This window comes from Trichophyton rubrum, assembly GCF_000151425.1.
Source record: "Trichophyton rubrum CBS 118892 genomic scaffold supercont2.10, whole genome shotgun sequence".
NCBI classification, from domain to species: Eukaryota; Fungi; Ascomycota; class Eurotiomycetes; order Onygenales; family Arthrodermataceae; genus Trichophyton; species Trichophyton rubrum.
The window spans coordinates 977,702-996,375 of record NW_003456419.1 but is presented as its reverse complement, the minus strand read 5'-3'; the positions used below and the strand labels follow the sequence as shown (position 1 = coordinate 996,375).

The following is an 18,674-nucleotide window of genomic DNA, read 5'->3' as shown; positions in this document are numbered from 1 at the left end:
CATAAACACAATCAGTAGTAGTCAGGAGGAGGCTGAGCAGTTCCAGCACCCTTCTGCATATTCACCTCCCGTTCACTATGTGGCAGCCCTTCCTTTTCCCTCGTGGCATGACTGAAATCTCCAGTATGCATTTCCTTTTGGCCTTCCCTGACGACACGTTCATTCTTTTCAGCACCCTCTAGATTGTTCATGGCTCGGTCAACAAATGCACCAGCAGAACCACGAACCCTCTCGCCAAATCCCTATATTACCCATATATCTCAGTTTTCATGTCTCTTCCATTCCCATTGATGGTTGACTCACATGGGCACCTGCAGCAGCAGACTTTACTCCCTGACCCATTTCCCGAACTGACTCCTTTGCTGCACCGCCTCCAGCACTGGTAGGATCTGTCGCTCCAGCCCCGGCAGTACCAGCCCTACCAGCTTGATTTCCACCCCTGGCACCAGCCGAAAATCCACCAGACGTTTCAGAAGACATTATCGATATGAAATGTTCTGCGTAATAATTGAGTCGTAGTGTGATGTAGTATCAAAAACTTTACAGATAATAGGCTGAGAGCCATTTGATCCTCTTATATAGATGCTTGAGCCCCGAGCTATGACGTCACTAAGCCCGGTTCCAAGTTCTATCAAGGACGAGCATGGCATCTTATTGAATGAACGCATTGCCCTTAGCTAGCCGTTAAAATGCCCTATCCCCATTCTAACGTCTTCTTTGCTTGCAAAGCTTGGTGCCTTTGACTCTGTGGCTAGTGATTGAAGGGTCGCAGAAATGGATGCTTCTGATGGAGACGCGGCTGGATCACGTGCTTTGGCGCCTGCCGCGTGTTTTTTAACGCGAAATCTCGCTTAAATCAACGTCGTCGTTATCGAAAAACATCTACTTGCGAAGATATCAGCAAGTTTGGTGGGTCTAGATATCTACAGTTGCATGCGGATCCTATATTACTGTCTCATTCTTTGAAGTCCTATATACCCAGTATATAAACCATCTAGCTATCCGTACTTTCATGCTTGTGCGCATATCGGGCGCAGGCGGTTGCCTACATCATGCAGCTGTTCGAATCAACCCATAGGCTGCGCTACCGGATTGGACATGGGGTTTAACTTTTCTTATATATGCGACTTGCTTTCGAGCTTGGATGCAAACAGAACTCTGAAGGCCACAACTACAGGCAAAAGCAGAGATCCTGATGTGGCAACTGTGACCAATTGGTTCCGTGTTCACGAGAAGAAAATTCACGGAGGAGATACTGACTACGTTGCTTTACTGTCGTGTCTTTTCCCCGAATTACGGCCTGACCGCGTTCATGGCTTCAAAGAGCCAGCCTTAGTTAAAATTATAGGGCGCTGCTTGCTGCTTGGAGCTACTCGATGGCGCGAGCTAGAGGCGTGGAAAACTCCGGGCCGCGGCGATCTTGGCGAATGCGTTGAGCGAGTCATGGCTGGTGCGGAGAATGAATTATTAAAGAACTCCCCTGTTACTGTTGAGGAAATAGATTCTGCCTTGACTAAAATTGCATCCAGATGCCGCTTCTCTGCTCCTGATGTGCGCCGCCAACGTACTGCTATTCAGGTAGATGAGGCCTTAAAACCGATATTTCGCCAATTAAATAGTCGTGATGCAAAATGGTTTACTAGGCTGCTTCTCAGGGAATACACTCCTGTTAATATTCCACAGCGATTGTCCCTGCGAAAGTTTCACTTCATGCTTCCGGCCTTTCTTTCAGTACAGAGCAGCCTAAAGGGAGCCTTGGAGGCAATGGATCACGGACCCGTTAAGAGGTTTCCGCCATGCCCTGATCCAGAATATGGCCAGACCCTTATGGAATTAGCTATTCCTCATCTGGCTCCACAAGTTGGAGTCAAGGTTGGGAGGCCGGAATATTATAAGGCTAGAAACCTCAGACACTGCTGCAGAATGGCTGATAAGCGACTAATGAGTATCGAGAGGAAGTATGATGGAGAGTATTGTCAGGTACATATTGACTTGGAGAAGGGTCCCAAATGTATCCAAATATTCTCGAAGAGTGGCAAAGACTCAACGGTGGATAGAAAAAATATCCATAGAGCTATTAAGGATTCGCTGCGGATCCGAAAGCCTGGCTGTCGCTTTTCTAAACGATGCATACTGGAAGGTGAACTGTTGGTTTGGAGTGATATTACCAATGATATCCTCCCCTTTCATCATTTACGAAGGCACATCATGAGAGCAGGAACTTATATTGGCACTGAAAGCGATTCTCCGTGCGTATATACCTAGCTTATTAGTTATTCATCGTTACTTACGCTTCTTTTTTTAGGCCAGACCCTCGTGAACATCTATATATCATATTTTTCGACTTATTGCTTCTAGATGATAATGTCGCATTATCCAAAACCTATGGGGAACGAAGGGCTCTACTTAAAGAAGTTGTACATCCAATCTGTGGACTGGCTGGGATTGCAACGCAATTCAATATAGATTTTTCTGTGCCCAGTGCATATGAACACTTAAAAGAAGAGTTCGCTCTTGTCTCGGCCCAGAAATGGGAAGGGCTTGTTTTGAAGGGAGTGAATGAGCCGTATTTTCGAACGTTCTCTCAGGATACTCGTGAATTTTCTTGCTGCTGGATGAAATTCAAAAAGGAGTCTATCCCAGGCTTAGGAGATACAGCTGACTTTATTCTACTGGGGGGAAGATATGATTCTCGGGAAGCTGCCGCCCTTGGTCACATTAAAGGATTATCGTGGACCTCTTTCTTCGTTGGTTGTCTGGATGATGACGTTGACTTGCTCTCACCAAAACCAGCCTTCCGCGTTATTGATATTCTGAACAAACAAAACATCAACGCTAATCTGTTCCAAACTCTCAACCAACTGGGGAAGTTCCAAGCTTGTGATGCTGACTCTGATGATGTTCCCTTTTCCTTTCGAGTCGATCAAGTCAGAATACCGGAGATTCAGACAGTATTTAGGATACCATTTATTGTGGAGATGACCGGCTTCGGATTTGATAAACCTCAAGGTGTTCGATATTACTCCCTTCGGTTCCCTCGAATTGTGAAAATCCATTCGGATAGGGATTATGAAGCAGCAGTGTCCTTCAGGGACTTACAAGAACTGGCCCAAATTGCTAATGCTGTTCCAGTTGAAGAACTATCACAAGAAGCTGCTGAATTGGCTGAAAAGCTCGATCCAGCTGACAAAAAACCTGAATATATTGTTGATCATTCTGAAAACTCAGCTACCACAGTGACAACATCAAGTGCTGCCAGCTCATCCCAACCTTTGTTTGCTGGAAACAACCCGATCAATCCACAGGAATCCAATCAAGTGGCTGTAGTAAAATCATCTCATACGTCTGAGCAGGAGCTCAGCCTTCGAACTCAACGTGGTTCCTCGACTATCAATTGTGTCAATAACCAGGAAAATTCCAACGAGACGATGTCAAGCCTAGTTTGCATCTTCCCAGATGCCACAGAAACATCTGGTGAACCGCGCCATAGCAATGAATCACCTAGTCGACATTTAGCCGATATAACTAACTCAAGTGAAGATAAATCCACACTCTTCCCGAGAATTGACTCTTTTCATAATAAGCCGCAACTTGCCAAAAGAGCTGCTTTATATGAGCCTAATTCTGGCTTTCCATCGGATCGATTTTCCATGAACCCAGCGCCTCAGAGAGCCCTTTCCTTCCAGTCATACCATTCTCATAATAGCAATAACAAGTGTTCATTAGAGACTACGTTGACCAGATCTTCATCCGATATATCAGGCCGCAACAACAGGCCTAATGCAATGAAAGGCTCTCCCATTTTCAAGCTTCCCGTTTTTCTGGGATCCTCGCTATCAGACACAAAAATAAGCTTACTTCGACGCTACATACCATCATGTAGATCGTTAATCTCACCTTCGTCCATTCCTCGATGGCTGACTTCACTGGTCTCGTCACAGAACGGCAGTGTCGTGCCATCACTCTATGGTATCATACTTGTGGACTCTAATTCCCGTCACTCGTCTAAGGTTGCAGCTGAGCTAAGACAGGTCGGCAGAGCTCTCACCTCATTACAACAGCAGAATAAGTTGCCAAATACTGGTAAAATTATATTCATGCATTGGAAGGTTGTTGGGCAAGAGTTCAATGCGGCAAAGGCTGGTGAAGGCTTGTCTGATCGATGGCAGAGATTCGGCAAAGATGTCATAGATGTATGTATTAAATGGGGTCATGAGGAAACCCCTGAATGCGAGAATCGACAGGATCAAGGGTTGCCTAATAGCTCCCTTGGTTCACAAAGTGAGAAGTTACCCAAAAACATATGCTGCAGTCGTGATTGGACGGAGATTCTGCCGTTGCTACAGCTAAATCCTCCACGAAAGAGTACTTAGCTACTGCCATATCCCACCATAATCAGGTCGTGGGATGACTTCTGTCCGAGTGTTGTTGCTAATTAGTTACATGTATTTATATATTACAATATCTATATATGGGGATTGCCCTTATTTCAGACCGTTACTTCAATATTTCATTTAGGGCGTTCATATCATTCATTCATAATAATTAATCATGCACCAAAGTTAAAGAATCTATTGCATTCTCTTGAACGTGCCAGCACCCCATGTACACCTTGAAGCCCATGGTAAAATATATGAGCAATTTATTGATTATCGAGGATTGCCCTTCTGGCTTTGATATCCCTCAACAGTGCCTGCGCTTCCTCAACCTCAACACCATGCTGACGTAATTCGCTGGCCATCTCGCTAGCCCTGGCAAAGTTATTTCCTTTAAAAAAGTATCTCGCAAGCCATAAACGAGCCTTCGAAGTAGTTGCTGTTACTCCTGTGCCTCCTATTTCGGTGTAGCGCTCCGTTGTCGAAGAGTTTTGTCTTCCCCAGTCATCCTTTTCCTCGGGTTCATAATCAGAATCATCCTCTAGTAATATCACCTCTTGTCTTAATGTGAGCTCCATGTATGCACGAGCTCCGTGCCCATCCCCTAACTTTTCGTGTAAAGTTGCAATTTGGTAAAGTGTCTCGGGGTCAAGTACTCTTGGGGTGTTTCCAGCGCCTTTTGGATTCGAACCGCCAGCGCCTCCCGCGCTGGAAAACGAGTTCAAACCCATTCCTCCACCATCAGAGTATGACCCTGCAGCCAGTGCACGCTTAAGCGCCTGGATACCTTGTTCGAGGCGGCCCATTTTGGCATAGCAGGACCCCACAGCCTGCCACATTTTGGGGTCATATGGCCGTAGGGCTGCAGCGCGCTGGTAGTAGAAAAGGGCATAAAAAGACATGTCCAGCACCTCGTAAGCTTGACCTAGACCATACCATGCACGGTAGTCCTTGCGATTAACATCAACTGCTCGCCGATAAGACTCAATTGCGGCGTGGGTATTTTTCATTTCAATGTATTCATGGCCCATGAGGGTCCATGCGGATAAAAAGTTCCTGTCTAATGTTAGGGCGCGTCGAAAGTACATCACTGCTTTCTCGTGTTCTGATTTTAGGGAATAATAGTTGCCCACAACGCAACAGGTTTCTGGGCGAAATTTATCTGTTGCAGTGGCTAGCTGAGCAATGAATGCAAGTTGTGGACGTGCACCCATGACATATAAAATATTTGAATAATGGTCTAGACAATCCAGACGGTGGGGAGCATTGATTAAAAGTTCAGAAAAAAGATGGGAAGCTTCTTCGAAATCTAAATAAGGGCAAAGTTAACGGTGAACTTCCCATGTGGTTGCGGCTAACGAGCATACCTTTTGAGTGATAATAGAGTAAGGCTCGTTGAGTCTTTAGGAATGAACTTGACGGGAAGACCCCCTCAAGCTCAGAAAGGATCTGGTGCGTTTGCTCTGTTGCCTGATAGAGTTCCTGGCTAGAATATAGGTGGAATACTAGAGTCATTATGTTTTGGGGTAATTCGTCCACTACTCTCTTGAGCTGGAATATGCCATATAGTTAGCAGGATGCTCGGAATTCGTCAATTGTTTTTTCGGGGGCCATACGTCATCTGTACTGGCTAGCAAGTCGTTTAACTCTTGCCATGCGCCCCAGTGGAATGGGTAAAGGTGTACGCTCCGTATTAGCCATTTTTTTGCTTCTTCTTCGTTTTTTGCTTTCAAAAGCACGACCCCGTAGAGATATTCGAGCCATCCCTGTCCTGAATCTTCTAGGCCCTTTTCCCGCCTGTCGGCAAACCAGCCTTCGAGTCCTTGGGCAAGCCCTGGCAGTTCCTTATTCACCGTCATACCTCCATCCGCCGGCCCAAGCACCATTTCTGTCTCTTCGTCCTTTCTTTTCTCGCCAGCCAAATACTTCGCATACAGTGCGAGAAATAAGGATTTCTGACTTAGAACTGGAAAGGGATTTTGCGGCGAGGAGCTGCTCTTCTTTTTACCAGCAAATATCGTTGCTGGTTCTTTGCCCTTTTGCGACTGAAGCTGTGTCTTTGATTTGGATGTTGATGGAGCACGCGGTGCTAGTGGAATTGAGGACATAGATGGAGGAAGAAAGACGGCCGCGCAACGATCATATTCCCGAGTATCGAAGTAGGACTTTGCGAGTATGTACTTGTAAGCTTCTTTTGTTTCCAAGGCAGCTTCCTCGGGGTCTTGAGGTCCAAGGAATGGGTTGGTCGGCAGAGCGGGAGAAACATCCATGGGCGAATTTGGCTCTGTATCTGCACCTTCATCCTCGTCTATTGGAACCAGCGAGTCCAGCATTTCTGCCGCCCTGTATAGGCATTATTAGTCCTGGGTTATATATAAAGGTAGCTGCCGGGGTATTGCACAGGCATATATTCAGCACCGTACCATTTGGCAGAGTGATACAAGCATCGTTCAGAGCACTTTATGGCAGCATCTTCCAGCCTGTGTCTCAGCTCCCTGACATTATCCGCACTGAAATTCATTATCGCGCCCGTCTGGAATATCGATGTGAGACGTTGCTATATGAGCATGACGCTGTGATCAGCTAACAAACGAGAAGGGCCCGAATTTCAAAACCGCCTGCAGCGCAACGGTGTCAGCACAGCTTCACGTATCAGAAAACACCATTAAATGGCAGCTATACCTTAACAATATTAGCTGTTGAAGTCGTCCGTGTCTACTTATTTACACTGTTTTCTGCGGCCGAAGCGACCTCGGCGAAGATGCAAACAGCGCAAACATGGTGGGCTTGCGATTCCCAACTTCAACTTCCGCAACAAAACGCAGAACCTGGAAAAGAGACTCCTTGCGACTACTCACTCCATAGACCATTGAGCATCGCACCGGGCTTTCTTCGCGTAGTGCTCTCTTCCTTTCGCTCTGACTGACCGAGGAGGACACTTTTTTGTCTCGTTAACCATGCCTCCCAGCACCAGCCGCGAGGACTTCAACAAGGTCTTCCCCGCACTCGTACAGGATATCAGCGAGCATGCGAAGGAATATAACATTCCGGCACCAGCTCTGGAGTGGCTGCAAAAGGTCAGTCTTGCTCGAAGTAGCCTGGCATTTGCGGTAACTAACATGCGCAGTAGAACCTGAATGAGAACACGCCCGGAGGGAAACTAAACCGTGGCCTATCGGTCCCCGACACTGCCCTTGCGCTCCTCGAGAAGCCCCTGACTGAGGAGCAATTCAAGCACCTTGGCCTCCTTGGATGGATGACCGAGCTCCTGCAGGCCTTCTTCCTCGTCTCAGATGATATAATGGACAGCTCGATCACTCGCCGTGGCGAGCCATGCTGGTACCGCCGCCCAGGAGTCGGCATGATTGCAATCAATGATGCTTTCATGCTCGAGTCCTCTATCTACGTTCTTTTGAAGAAACACTTCCGCTCTCACACTGCATATGTCGACCTTGTCGAGCTCTTCCACGAGATTACCTTCCAAACTGAACTCGGCCAGCTATGTGATCTTATCACTGCCCCTGAAGATAAGGTCGACCTGAACAACTTCAACATGGACAAGTTCAACTTCATTGTTATCTACAAGACTGCCTACTACAGCTTCTACCTTCCAGTTGCTCTTGCTCTACATTACCTCCAGCTTGCTACGCCTAAGAACCTTCGTCAGGCTCATGATATCCTCATCCCGTTGGGCCAATACTTCCAGGCTCAGGATGACTACCTTGACGTTTTCGGAAAGCCTGAGCAAATTGGAAAAATCGGAACCGATATTCAGGACAACAAGTGCTCGTGGGTGGTCAACCAGGCTTTGAAGCGCTGCACTCCTGCTCAACGCAAGGTCCTCGACGAGTGCTATGGCCGAAAAGATGCTGCCATGGAAGCCAAGGTCAAGGCTGTTTTCGACGAGATGAATCTCCAGAAGGTCTACCATGACTTTGAGGAAGAGCAAGTTTCAAAGTTGAAGAACATGATTGCGTCCATTGATACCTCCGAGGGGCTCAAGGGCAGCGTCTTTGAAATCTTCCTGGCTAAGATCTACAAGCGTGACAAGTAGATATGATCCCCCTTAACAATCCAAGAAACACTCCTATTTTCACTAATGGTAAACCAAGCTTTGCTAAGCAATCATTCTGGCCCTTTTCTGATGTAAATACCACTGACTACCAGTTATGAGGCTTAAGACCAACCCATAGAAATCTAGAAAATCAACACCAGCAAGAACACAAATGTAATAGTTAATGAATACAGTACAACCGTGCAGCCTAATATTTCTTTCCCTCCCATTTTAAGGGACAGTTCACCACCAGAATGTCATCAGATGTAATTAAGTTGTTGTATTACCCAGAAAAGTGATATAGAAAGACATAAAAATACAGAGCATTGAACATAGCTTTGAATAGCTATTAGAATCGCTACTCGTGCGCAAGAATGAAAGATCCAAATAATAAATCAAATAGACGGAGGGAGGAATATATTTAATAGCTCAATAAAGCTATTCACATCCATGACCATCCCACTTCCCCAGCACTGACTTCTCGAACCCTTCTCGGCAAACTATGTATCAAGCAAACATAATATCACGCACTGCCATCCTCTTCATCTAGTCATCAAGCAGCCTTAGTTTCGCTTCCAGCTCCATGTCCGTTAGGAGCTGGGCCAAGTTTGAGGGAGATGGATTGCCTTTTCGGTCTAATAGGAACGGGGATCGAATCCTCTTCCTCATCATCGCTACCGGCTCTAGGTATGGTGTTAGCATTAACTCCATTGACACTGATTCAAGTAATCGGTTTAAAACTAGCATCGCTTACGGAGGTTTGTAGGATATATAATCCTCGGTATCTAGCCCTTCGTGGCCTTCTTGGATGGAAGCAAAGTCTCCTGGGGTCATGGTACCCGTCCGATCGCGAGGAGAACCTGGGACAGATAGTGGTCGAGATATCTTTTGTTCTGTATGACCGATAGCCTCGTGGAAATCGTCTGCTGCATCAAAAGAGGTAGGGTATGCTGTTGATTGTATAATTAGAGGGTTTTCACCTGGATAAAAGGGAGAAATATGAACACGTACCACGTCTGAGAGCGAGCTGGCGAGCCTTGACATACTCTAAGCCCATGCGTTTCCAATCCAGCAGATCACTCAGTCGTTCTGTTCTATTTCTTTGGTTGATTCGCTGCCGTCTGCTCTTCTGGCAGAAGTCGAACATGTAGCTCGTAAGTTGGTTTACCGAGTCGTCAACGCCTTTTAATCGTCTGTCAACCACATATATACCATAATCGGCTGAGTTTTCGATCAGCTCTTCCATATAACATCCAAAACCAGCAAGGTTGGTCGTTATACTTGGGATTCCCATAACCGTGCACTCTGCAGGGGTATAGCCCCATGGCTCATAGTATGAAGGGAAAACTCCAAGGTTGGTACCACGGACAAAATCGTCGTAGTCCAAAGGCAGCACAGGGTTCGCAGAGTTAAGGAATTCGGGGTGGAAGACCACCTTGACGCGATCAGTAGGATAATTGAAGAGTTGGACTCGGCGAAGTTGGTTAAGGATGGGATCTTCAGAGTCGTTGATCATATTATGAGTGACAATTGGAGGAAGGTTGTGCCGTTTCATGGCAAACAAACGCCGACGAATAAGCACACGATCCTGGTTTGTCATGAGGTCCTTTTCATCGGGCATGTTGTCACCTTCTTTCCAGCCCAGACAGCGTTCGAACAGCCGTTTCCCGATACTCTTTTCCACGCTTTCCAGGGTATCTCGTAGCGATTTGACCACAGCTTGTCCCTTGAGAGCCTCAACAGTGAGAGAGGAAGTCTGGGAAGGCATGATTATAAAGGCTACCACGGTAGTCTTGGATCCAGATACCTTCAGCCGGTGATTAAGTCTCGCGAGTGATTCAATAAACATGTCAACACCCTTATTTCGGTACTCATAGCGGCCGGAGGTGAAGAAATATAGGGTATTTTCCAGGTCAAAATCATTGTGGCCGTAAAAATGACCACGTACAAAGTCGTTAATCTTATCCTTTGAATGAGAGTGCAAGTTTTGGAACTCATGAACAGCCGAGAATTTCTTGACGTTCAATCCATTAGGCAAGACGCCGTCGGGCTTTCGTTTGAGCAAGTGCTCGCTCTCGTAGGCTGTAATGTGAGAGACTGTGGTGAAGACATCAGCAGAATGAGCAGCAGCTCGCTCGATGCAGTAGCGGTGGTAGATTCCTCGTTTCCCGGCCTCTGCATCCACGTCAAAGTTCTTCAAGTTGTTGTAGAAGTCAACTGAGCCGGCACAAAGGTATCGTCCGAGAAGAGTTGCATGAGTGGTAAAGATAGTCGTTACGTCCATCCGCCGCTTCTTGGTCAGGGGCAAGGCAACTCCTGCGAGCCACTCATGGAAATGAGCTATAACAGCCCTCTCGGTGTCTCGACATATATACTGCGAGAAAATCAGCTGTAAATTTTGGCTTTTTCAGGAGATTTGTGCACAAGAACTGACCTCTCCTAGAAACCATGCAACAAGATATCCAAATGCAATTGCCTCGTTGGTCTCTGAATCAGCCGAAGGTGACGGAATTCCAGCAGCGTTCCAAAGATCTCCTTTCCACTCGTCAAGATACTTGTATCCTGCACCAGTATCAATCAAGAGAACGCGGGGAGCACCTTCTATCAGCCATCGACCGTATACGATCTCTATGCCACGCTCGGTCATTGCATCAATGGCCCCGATCAAATGCGGGTTGGTTGGCGTGAGGGCTTCCACTTCGACCACCGCCTGGTATCAAAGATAAAATCAGTACAGGTCCAGCTGTCTTCAGCAACAACATAAGTGAACTACATACCGACGCCCGGTTCAAGGGGCCTATCAGCGTATATCGCTCGCCATACTCTGCGGTTGTCACGGCCGCCTTGGACTTGAGAACCGAGTAGATCCCGCCAACTGTAATATCATGTTAACGCCCCGCACAGCAAAACAGCAGCAAAGAAAATAAGATAAATGGAAAAGCGAAGACGAACCTCGATTAGCAACCTCCGTCGCAATCTCGAATAAGACGTGGTTTTTCACGTCTCTCTTCGGCTGTTCTGCGCCATCCCGGCGAGGAGGAGACGCCATGACGTAGGTAAACAGCCCGAGTCCCACAGGAGCAGATCGCAGAGAATGAGACGAAAAGCGAGCGCGAGGTCGAGCCAGCAAAGAAACAAAAAGGCGATACGAGACGGCAGGCCGGTAGATTAAATAGTAGGCTTCATTCAACAGTGAGCAGCTGGACTTGGAGGTGGCGCAATATTTGTTTATTTCTCTCAAAGCGAAGTTGGCAGCTTTGTTGCGATGGGCCGCACCAAGGAACGACCAGAGACAAGCTTGGAGGCGGGCTTGGGGTAGTTAGCTAGCGAGGACGGCAGCGAGCTCTTCTCTCCGGCGGCGTCTTCCTGCTGCGAGAGCCGTCTGTCTTCTGTCTTGCCGGGTGAGATGGTAGTTGAGCTGGTGGCCAGGCGAAGCGGCGGGAGAAGAGGAAGAGGAAGAGGAAGCGCAGAAGAGAAGGCCAACCTCCGCGGCCGCCCAGCAAACATCCTTGTACGCGCATCAGGAGGTACATGCCAGCTGCTCCGACCTGGCACAGAGATAACAGACGCAAGCTATTCGATCAGGAGGTACAGGCTGGCCGGACGGGGCTGGCCAGGTCAGATTAAAAGGGACGTATGTCCTATCTCGAGCTACAGCAAGGGAAAAACAAAGCTTGCTGGGCTGCTATCCCGGATGCTGCGCTCTCTAATTCAGGGAGAGGAAAAGGAAACATCGAAGAAGATAGCAGCAGAGAGGGCAAAAAAGGAAAAGAAGTTAAAAAAAGAAGTGTAAATACACACAATCCTCAAACGCCCTGACACCGTAACTAGCTGAGCTTCCTCCAGAAACAATACATCATAGATCACTGGCTGAACACGCTGCTGCCGGACGAGGACATCCGGCTTCTCTCGAACAGCCATTTCTGTGTCATAACAGGGGACGTGCCCTTTCCAAACGGCGTGGGCGTCGAGGGAGCTCGCAGGGAGCTTCCATCTCGTGCTCCAATGCTGGACCGTCCCAGCGGCGAAGGCGAGCCAAAGCTGTTTCTACGGCCACTGTCCCGGCCACCGGACCAAATCCCCTTGTGGAACAGCGGGCTACCAGAAGGAGTGAATGGCGGGCTGTCGGGATGGCTTCTCGTGGGTGAGTCTTCAGCCCCCGAGTATGAGAAGGGCGAGTTGCCCCATGAACCCGAGCTTCTCCTGCGCGAACTTGATGATATGCGGTATCTCGGTGGGGTGATGTATTCGGTGCCCTGTGTAGCGGGAGATGTGCTATTTGGGTCGAGTCCCAGCAGTGCTCTTTGTGATGGTGTCAGCGGGATGTCGGATACCTGGTCAGGTGCCCGGTAGATAGGGTACAGAATCATGGCAATGTTGATAAACAGTAAAAGGCGGATGACAAGCAGTACGATGTCTGGGTAGGTCGGAATTTGAAAAAAAGATCCAATCGCTAGGGAGCTATTATCACCACCCTGTTAGCATGCACTCTGCTCTCCTTGTCTGGGGGAGTTGGCCGTCTCATACTATTGCTTGTAGGTGTTGCCAATAAAGCCAGTAAAAATCAATGTGCCTGCATTTAAAAGCAGCCGTCTAATTGTTTTCTCATTGACGCTGGACGCATTTTGTCGTCGAATAATCTCTTTCAAACGTGGATGTCGCCATTTTCCTGGGGAAGCTGTTGACGGACCATTGGCATCCAGCATCCGCGGAGTCGACGGGAGAGATGAAGGAGCCATTGATGCGAAGGAATGCACGCCGTAAGCAAGAAAAAAAACGCAGCGAATGAAGCAGAACGCCTAGCAGCATGGTAAGCCGGTGCTCCTCGCTCATGGTTCAGTTGGGGATGTATGGAAAAACTCACCTGGATAAAAAGACCTACCTTACTTACCTTCCAGTTATCGAAATATCGAGGGATAGTATCTCTTCCTGGTTCATATCATGGTACGCTCATCCAACGCTGGCTTTCCTCCCTCGCTGTCGCTTTGCAGAAGTTCCTAAACTCTCAATGTTATTCTGTTTGGATTTTTGGCTTGATATTCATTTAGGCGCCAAAATTACCGCGCTACCAGAGAAACCGGCGGCTGTCGCGTATCGAGATATCACAGCAACATTACGGCACACGCAAGCAAGCCATATATATACGAGAAGAGACCTGTATTACGGTAATTAACACATCACACTGCTTGTTATGTCACTCTACGTTGTCAGATCCCATATTTGAGCTTGGAAGGTGATTGTGCAGTTGAAACCGAGTTCGTACTCATCCCACCCAAACAACGTCACTTATAAGCGCCGCTGCTTCAGCGAGGTATAAGAACTAACAAGCTGGCCAGGCTTGGATACAGAACAAGTCAAACACCCACATCTCACCATGGCGGCCGAAGACTCGATGCTGGCCAGGGCAGATGCGCTCCTGGAAGCGCTCTTCTCCGATTGGAATATCTACTCGACTCTGCTCGCAACAGTCCTCGTCTCGTACATCGGATATACGCTCTTCTTCACACCAGACCCCGATGCTCACCCATATGTACTGGCCCGCCAGGGAATGGTAGCACCCGTCAGACAGCGCGGGGAGTCTGCGTCTGTACGGGCCATGGACGTTCCCCATGGCTACCCGCTCAAGGCTGGACTTGGTGTTCGTGATCCAGACACTCCTAGATGGACTGCTGGCAGACGGGGAGACCTTCGAGATATATGGAAAGCTGTTGTCCGCGGGGAGTTGAATAGTGACGGCACACCATCGGGGAAAAAGGGATCCATCTTCACTGTGTTTGGAAACACGGCCCAAGAACGCAGTGTTGATGATATTTCCCGGGAAATCAAGATCATTGGACAGTATATCCGTGATACCAAGGCACAAAGAGTGGCTATATGTCTCACTGACTCGGTAGAGATGCTTGCAACTATCTTCGGTATGAATCCACTGGCTCAGATTATGACGATGCTGTTAACTAATGTGTCCAACAGCAAGCGCTTTCTATGGCTTTCCGATTGTTATTATTCCTCATAATCTCCCCCCTCAAACACTTGCTGGTTATCTTCAGGAGACAAAGGTCGATGTTCTCATTGCTGAAGCTGGTGCTGTGGAGGTTACTACTTTGCTGAAAATGTGTCCTGCTCTGAGACATGGAATATGGGTTGCTCAGGAGGGCAGCCGACACATGGACTGGAATGAAGTCCCTGAAGGGGCTGGTAGTAAGATCGAAGTGTCAACATGGCACGAATTGGTCAATGAGAAGGAGGGCTCAGTTGGCCCTGAAGTACCCGAATGGGATGTTAAATCCCCAACCCCCTCTCTGACCACTCTATGTCCCTCTAAGAAGGGCCTAGGTTCGTTTGTCGAATATACTTCAGAGGTAAGGTTCTTATTTCTCCCTTTTTGAGTAATTTGGGGACTAAGTCTCATACATAGAACATTATCTCTGGTGTTGCTGCATTGGGTTCTTCGTTACCTCGCAACGAACAGCTCAAGTCATCAGACTTGGTCTTGTCAATTGATTCACTTGCACACTCTTATACCCTTTGTTTCGTTCTAGCCGCCTTGTACTCAAATGCATCAATCGCTTTCAACTCTGTCGCAGGAGAAATCGTCGACTTTGCTCTTGCAACTACCGGAGTCTCGCCAACGATTATCATCGCCTCATCGCACACTATGTCCGATTACCATGCTCAATACATGGGCCCTCAATTGAACCCATTGGTGAAACTTGGCCGCTTCTTCCAAACTCGTGCCTTAGAGTCAGGAAGGATGCCATCAAGCAACATTCTCTCTGCTCTAGGCGGAAGTGGGCCTGTCTCTGAACAGGCGCTAAAAAATTTAAGATTGATTCTTGTCTCTCATCGAGCTGAAGGAGATAGAAACAATCAGCTCACCAGTGACCAGCTTACAGATTTCAGGATCATGACAGGTGTTCGACTCGCATATGCGCTTACTACTGGGAAGGTAGCTGGAGCGGTTTGTCAGACAAATCCATATGATTACAGAGGACAGCGGGGTTTCAGCCACTTTGGCCCTCCCCTGAATAGTGTGGAGGTCAAACTAGTTGATTACGATGAAAAGTCAGGTAATGAGAAAGCCATAGAGGGAAAGGTGAGAACAGATCATAAGAATAATTACGCAACTCCATTTTCTCTTGAAGGTATACTAATCATTGTCATAGATCCACATATCTGGACCCGCTGTGGTATCTGGTGAATGCAAGCTTGAAGCTGATGGCTTATTCCAGGAGGACAGTACTCTTGTTCTCCTAGCTTGAACGTATACTTATGAGATATGATCATTTTTTGTTTCTTTTAAACAAGCAACATTTCTGTGGTACTAAATCAATGAGCGGAGCTAGAAACCCATACTGGGATACTTCTAATGGGAAACCTCTAAATTATTTATCACTAGCGTGATCAGAATGAGATGCAAAAAGAGATATGATTCATACATGAACGGGTTGGGTAACAGATATAAAACTTTCTATTATACAAGTAGTAAATGATTTGGCTCTGGAGACCAACATAATCAAAACGCCGTGATTGAATACATATATCCTCTAGGTGAAGATAGAAATCCCCTATTTATGCAGTAATGACTTCGTCCAAGATACAGTGTGGGTGACCTCTTGGCGGTGCTTGTCAACAGTCTGGAGGCAACTTTCAACGGCCTTAGCAAATTCGTCCCTTCGAGCTTCCAGGCCTTGTCGAATATCCGGTTGGGCTTTGATTTCTTCAACCCGCAAAGCCAGGTCCATTCCATGCCATAGGGGTACGTAAGTGCGTAGTCTCCAGTTGGCCGTTGGCCATTCCGATGGCACAGTGAACTTCTCTAATGGCCATGTGCTGATAAGTTTATTGGCATATGACCGAACCCCCTGGTCTTCGTCACGGCCTTTAAACGCATCCATGGTGTAAGCTGCCTTCAACTCGAGTAGCATTCCGATAACACTAGGAAGCCTCTTGGGGTCCTTTTCAGCAACCGGGTGTGTGTGTTCTGGGGAATTCAGCAACCTGACTAGTTCCTTTGCCTGTCCAAGAGCAAGATGAACATCAGGTCCCTTAAATCCTGCCTTTTCTGCCTTTAGTCGTATAGCAAATAGAAGCGTTCGAGTGAAATCAGCATTGCGCATGAGCAGACCTGTTCGACGTGCTTGCGCTACGGCTTGCAAAACGTGTGCTTCCATCCCAAGATCACCAGCTCTCCGTATAAGCATCTCAGTGGTATGTGGGGTGAGGTCCCGTTTCGATGCATGGAGTCCACTGAGGAATGGAATGAGACTCTTCCAATCTTCCTCTGTTTTTAACAGTCTAATGACTCTGGCGACCTCGCTGTTACTCGGAGCGTCTGCGATGTGCATGGGTCGCAGTGTGTAGTTATCGACTGCATCTTCGGTGCCAACATTGACTACTACGGGGTGGCTGAGTAGTTCCTGTGATTTCGACTTCTTATACATGGCTCGTTTGTCTTCGTATGGGAGCCATGCCGGAATAAAGAGCTTATCTCGAAATTTTTGGAGCAAGCCATCGAGCTCGGGGGATGAGGTAGGAGCAAATTTTGGAACAAGAGCTGCACAAATATACCATTAGCAGAGGCATTGCATTATCACTAGGCGATATTAGAGCATACCTTTGCAAAGGCTGGCAGAGCTTGAGAAGGCTCTGTATTGACCTAGGGATGTACTCTGGGAGATGCACCCGCGCACGAAAGCCCTCCCCAGCCGTGGGTGCGCCATTGGCTTAATCTGACAAAACCAGACGATTTGATAGAGTGATAATTTCAAACTGACGGGTATAAAACGCAAGGTAAATGCTCGACTCGGTGTTCTGTAGTTGATCGTGTGTTTTTTGCTCTCTTGCTTCGTCCAAAGAGTCGAAGATAGAAAAAAAGTTCATGTCTTGGCTTGGCACGGACCACCTTTTTGATGGTTTTCAATTTTCTATTCAGACTTGAGCGACAGGAAGAAGAGAAGAAGACCAGCACAACTCACGCAAGGACGAAGACTCTCACCACGATGGCCTCTGTGAAGTCGGCGCTGCGACCGATTGGTTGCTGTGCCAATGCAATCAAGGAGCTGAGGCAGCAGGTGCCTCGCCGTCAATTCCTCCATACCGTCCACTCCCCCCGGAAAGAGAAGATCGCGTTCCCTACCACTATTCCGGAACAATTCATATCACAGATTCCCAAGTTCTGCCGGCCTGGGAAAGGTATGATCTAGCCATATATTCTCGACATACTACGGCTTACTGGAGTTGCTGGTCACTGACATGGCTTGTGATGTACAGGCACCAAGGAGCTCAAGGTCCACCCTCCTCCAGCTTTCCCATACGACACATGCAAAGACCCTATTGCCGCCTTTACGGCTGAGCAGTTGTCTGTACTTGACCCTACTGGCGAGAGAAAAGCGCTCTTCGATCCGAAAAATCGCCAGGGCGCCAAAGTTGGTGACATTCTGCGTGTTACGTTTAAGAATGGCGATCCCTTCGCCGGTGTATGCCTGAATATTCGCCAGAGAGGAGTCGATACCGCATTTTTGCTGCGAAACAAATTGACGAGAATCAGCTGTGAGATGTGGGTTAAGGCATATAGCCCTAACGTGGTTGGTGTGGAGGTTGTCCAGCGCACGGAGAAGAGAAAGAGACGTGCGAAATTGACATATATGAGGTATGACTACTCGCTGCTTTTCGTCATAATAATCGCAAAGAACATATGGGGATAATTTTTTTTTTTACCTCTGCTGGTGTTCATTGCTAATTTTTCTGTTTATAGAAAACCCTCTCACGATATAGGAAGTGTGGAAAATATCGTGCGCAACTATCTCCGAACCAAGCGTATACTGGCCGGAGGAGGCGATCAGAGATCCCGCAAACGATAATGGTGTTTTACCTACTTTGCATCTTTGAACACCAGTATACCCGATCTCCCCGTAGCCGCGCATTGGGGAGTTGCCTGTCAGTCTCACCTACGATTCTGCTATGTATATCACTGCACAACCTGTACAACTTTTATTATCCTTTCGACATTTTGGAGTAGCATGTTGCCTATTAGACCTGTACTATATTCTATCTCTTATGACTGGAAGATTCTTTACCAATGTGTGGAGCTTGCTGCAAAAGATTAACTCGAGAATTGCAATTCGCGATGGATGAAACTTGATATTATAGAGACAAGTAACTGAGAGGTATAATGAAGTAACAGATGTAAAATAGTGAATGAGCGCTAAAATCTGCTATCGTGCTAGTAGATATGTGATTCACTC

General features: G+C 47.4%; 9 protein-coding genes across 12 annotated transcripts; 4 read left to right on the top strand and 5 right to left on the bottom strand.

Moving 5' to 3' along the window:
• Nucleotides 1–11: 11 nt before the first annotated feature.
• TERG_07743 (uncharacterized protein) lies at nucleotides 12–480 on the bottom strand (the record flags this gene model as incomplete). Its single annotated transcript, XM_003232078.1, has 2 exons — nucleotides 12–242; nucleotides 304–480. The coding sequence occupies 2 exons, from the start codon at nucleotides 478–480 to the stop codon at nucleotides 12–14; spliced, it is 408 nt and encodes a 135-aa protein (XP_003232126.1).
• Nucleotides 481–1,098: 618 nt separating this feature from the next.
• TERG_07742 (uncharacterized protein) lies at nucleotides 1,099–4,373 on the top strand (the record flags this gene model as incomplete). Its single annotated transcript, XM_003232077.1, has 2 exons — nucleotides 1,099–2,249; nucleotides 2,306–4,373. 2 exons carry the CDS (start codon nucleotides 1,099–1,101, stop codon nucleotides 4,371–4,373), a joined length of 3,219 nt encoding a protein of 1,072 aa, XP_003232125.1.
• Nucleotides 4,374–4,642: 269 nt separating this feature from the next.
• On the bottom strand, nucleotides 4,643–5,590 carry TERG_07741 (uncharacterized protein; the record flags this gene model as incomplete). Its single annotated transcript, XM_003232076.2, has 1 exon — nucleotides 4,643–5,590. The coding sequence occupies one exon, from the start codon at nucleotides 5,588–5,590 to the stop codon at nucleotides 4,643–4,645; it is 948 nt and encodes a 315-aa protein (XP_003232124.2).
• Nucleotides 5,591–7,333: 1,743 nt separating this feature from the next.
• TERG_07740 (uncharacterized protein) lies at nucleotides 7,334–8,430 on the top strand (the record flags this gene model as incomplete). Its single annotated transcript, XM_003232075.1, has 2 exons — nucleotides 7,334–7,453; nucleotides 7,507–8,430. The coding sequence occupies 2 exons, from the start codon at nucleotides 7,334–7,336 to the stop codon at nucleotides 8,428–8,430; spliced, it is 1,044 nt and encodes a 347-aa protein (XP_003232123.1).
• Nucleotides 8,431–8,983: 553 nt separating this feature from the next.
• Nucleotides 8,984–11,077, bottom strand: TERG_07739 (glycogen [starch] synthase; the record flags this gene model as incomplete). 4 transcript variants are annotated; one of them, XM_003232074.2, is made up of 3 exons in its annotated part: nucleotides 8,984–9,113; nucleotides 9,185–9,380; nucleotides 9,442–10,714. In XM_003232074.2, the coding sequence occupies 3 exons, from the start codon at nucleotides 10,712–10,714 to the stop codon at nucleotides 8,984–8,986; spliced, it is 1,599 nt and encodes a 532-aa protein (XP_003232122.2). The 4 variants fall into 4 exon arrangements, with proteins under 4 accessions (XP_003232122.2, XP_047607347.1, XP_047604815.1 ...); XM_047750462.1 differs by lacking the exon at nucleotides 8,984–9,113 and having other exon boundaries at nucleotides 9,181–9,380; XM_047748825.1 differs by lacking the exons at nucleotides 8,984–9,113; nucleotides 9,185–9,380 and adding an exon at nucleotides 10,865–11,077 and having other exon boundaries at nucleotides 9,407–10,804.
• Nucleotides 11,078–12,012: 935 nt separating this feature from the next.
• TERG_07738 (uncharacterized protein) lies at nucleotides 12,013–13,169 on the bottom strand (the record flags this gene model as incomplete). Its single annotated transcript, XM_003232073.2, has 2 exons — nucleotides 12,013–12,891; nucleotides 12,958–13,169. 2 exons carry the CDS (start codon nucleotides 13,167–13,169, stop codon nucleotides 12,294–12,296), a joined length of 810 nt encoding a protein of 269 aa, XP_003232121.1. The 3' UTR covers nucleotides 12,013–12,293.
• A 635-nt stretch (nucleotides 13,170–13,804) lies between these two features.
• On the top strand, nucleotides 13,805–15,628 carry TERG_07737 (uncharacterized protein; the record flags this gene model as incomplete). The annotated part of the gene is made up of 3 exons (XM_047748824.1): nucleotides 13,805–14,345; nucleotides 14,401–14,789; nucleotides 14,846–15,628. The coding sequence occupies 3 exons, from the start codon at nucleotides 13,805–13,807 to the stop codon at nucleotides 15,626–15,628; spliced, it is 1,713 nt and encodes a 570-aa protein (XP_047604814.1).
• A 367-nt stretch (nucleotides 15,629–15,995) lies between these two features.
• On the bottom strand, nucleotides 15,996–16,871 carry TERG_07736 (uncharacterized protein; the record flags this gene model as incomplete). Its single annotated transcript, XM_003232071.2, has 1 exon — nucleotides 15,996–16,871. The coding sequence occupies one exon, from the start codon at nucleotides 16,869–16,871 to the stop codon at nucleotides 15,996–15,998; it is 876 nt and encodes a 291-aa protein (XP_003232119.2).
• A 558-nt stretch (nucleotides 16,872–17,429) lies between these two features.
• On the top strand, nucleotides 17,430–18,290 carry TERG_07735 (mitochondrial 54S ribosomal protein IMG1; the record flags this gene model as incomplete). Its single annotated transcript, XM_003232070.1, has 3 exons — nucleotides 17,430–17,622; nucleotides 17,701–18,079; nucleotides 18,185–18,290. The coding sequence occupies 3 exons, from the start codon at nucleotides 17,430–17,432 to the stop codon at nucleotides 18,288–18,290; spliced, it is 678 nt and encodes a 225-aa protein (XP_003232118.1).
• Between the last annotated feature and the right edge of the window lie 384 nt (nucleotides 18,291–18,674).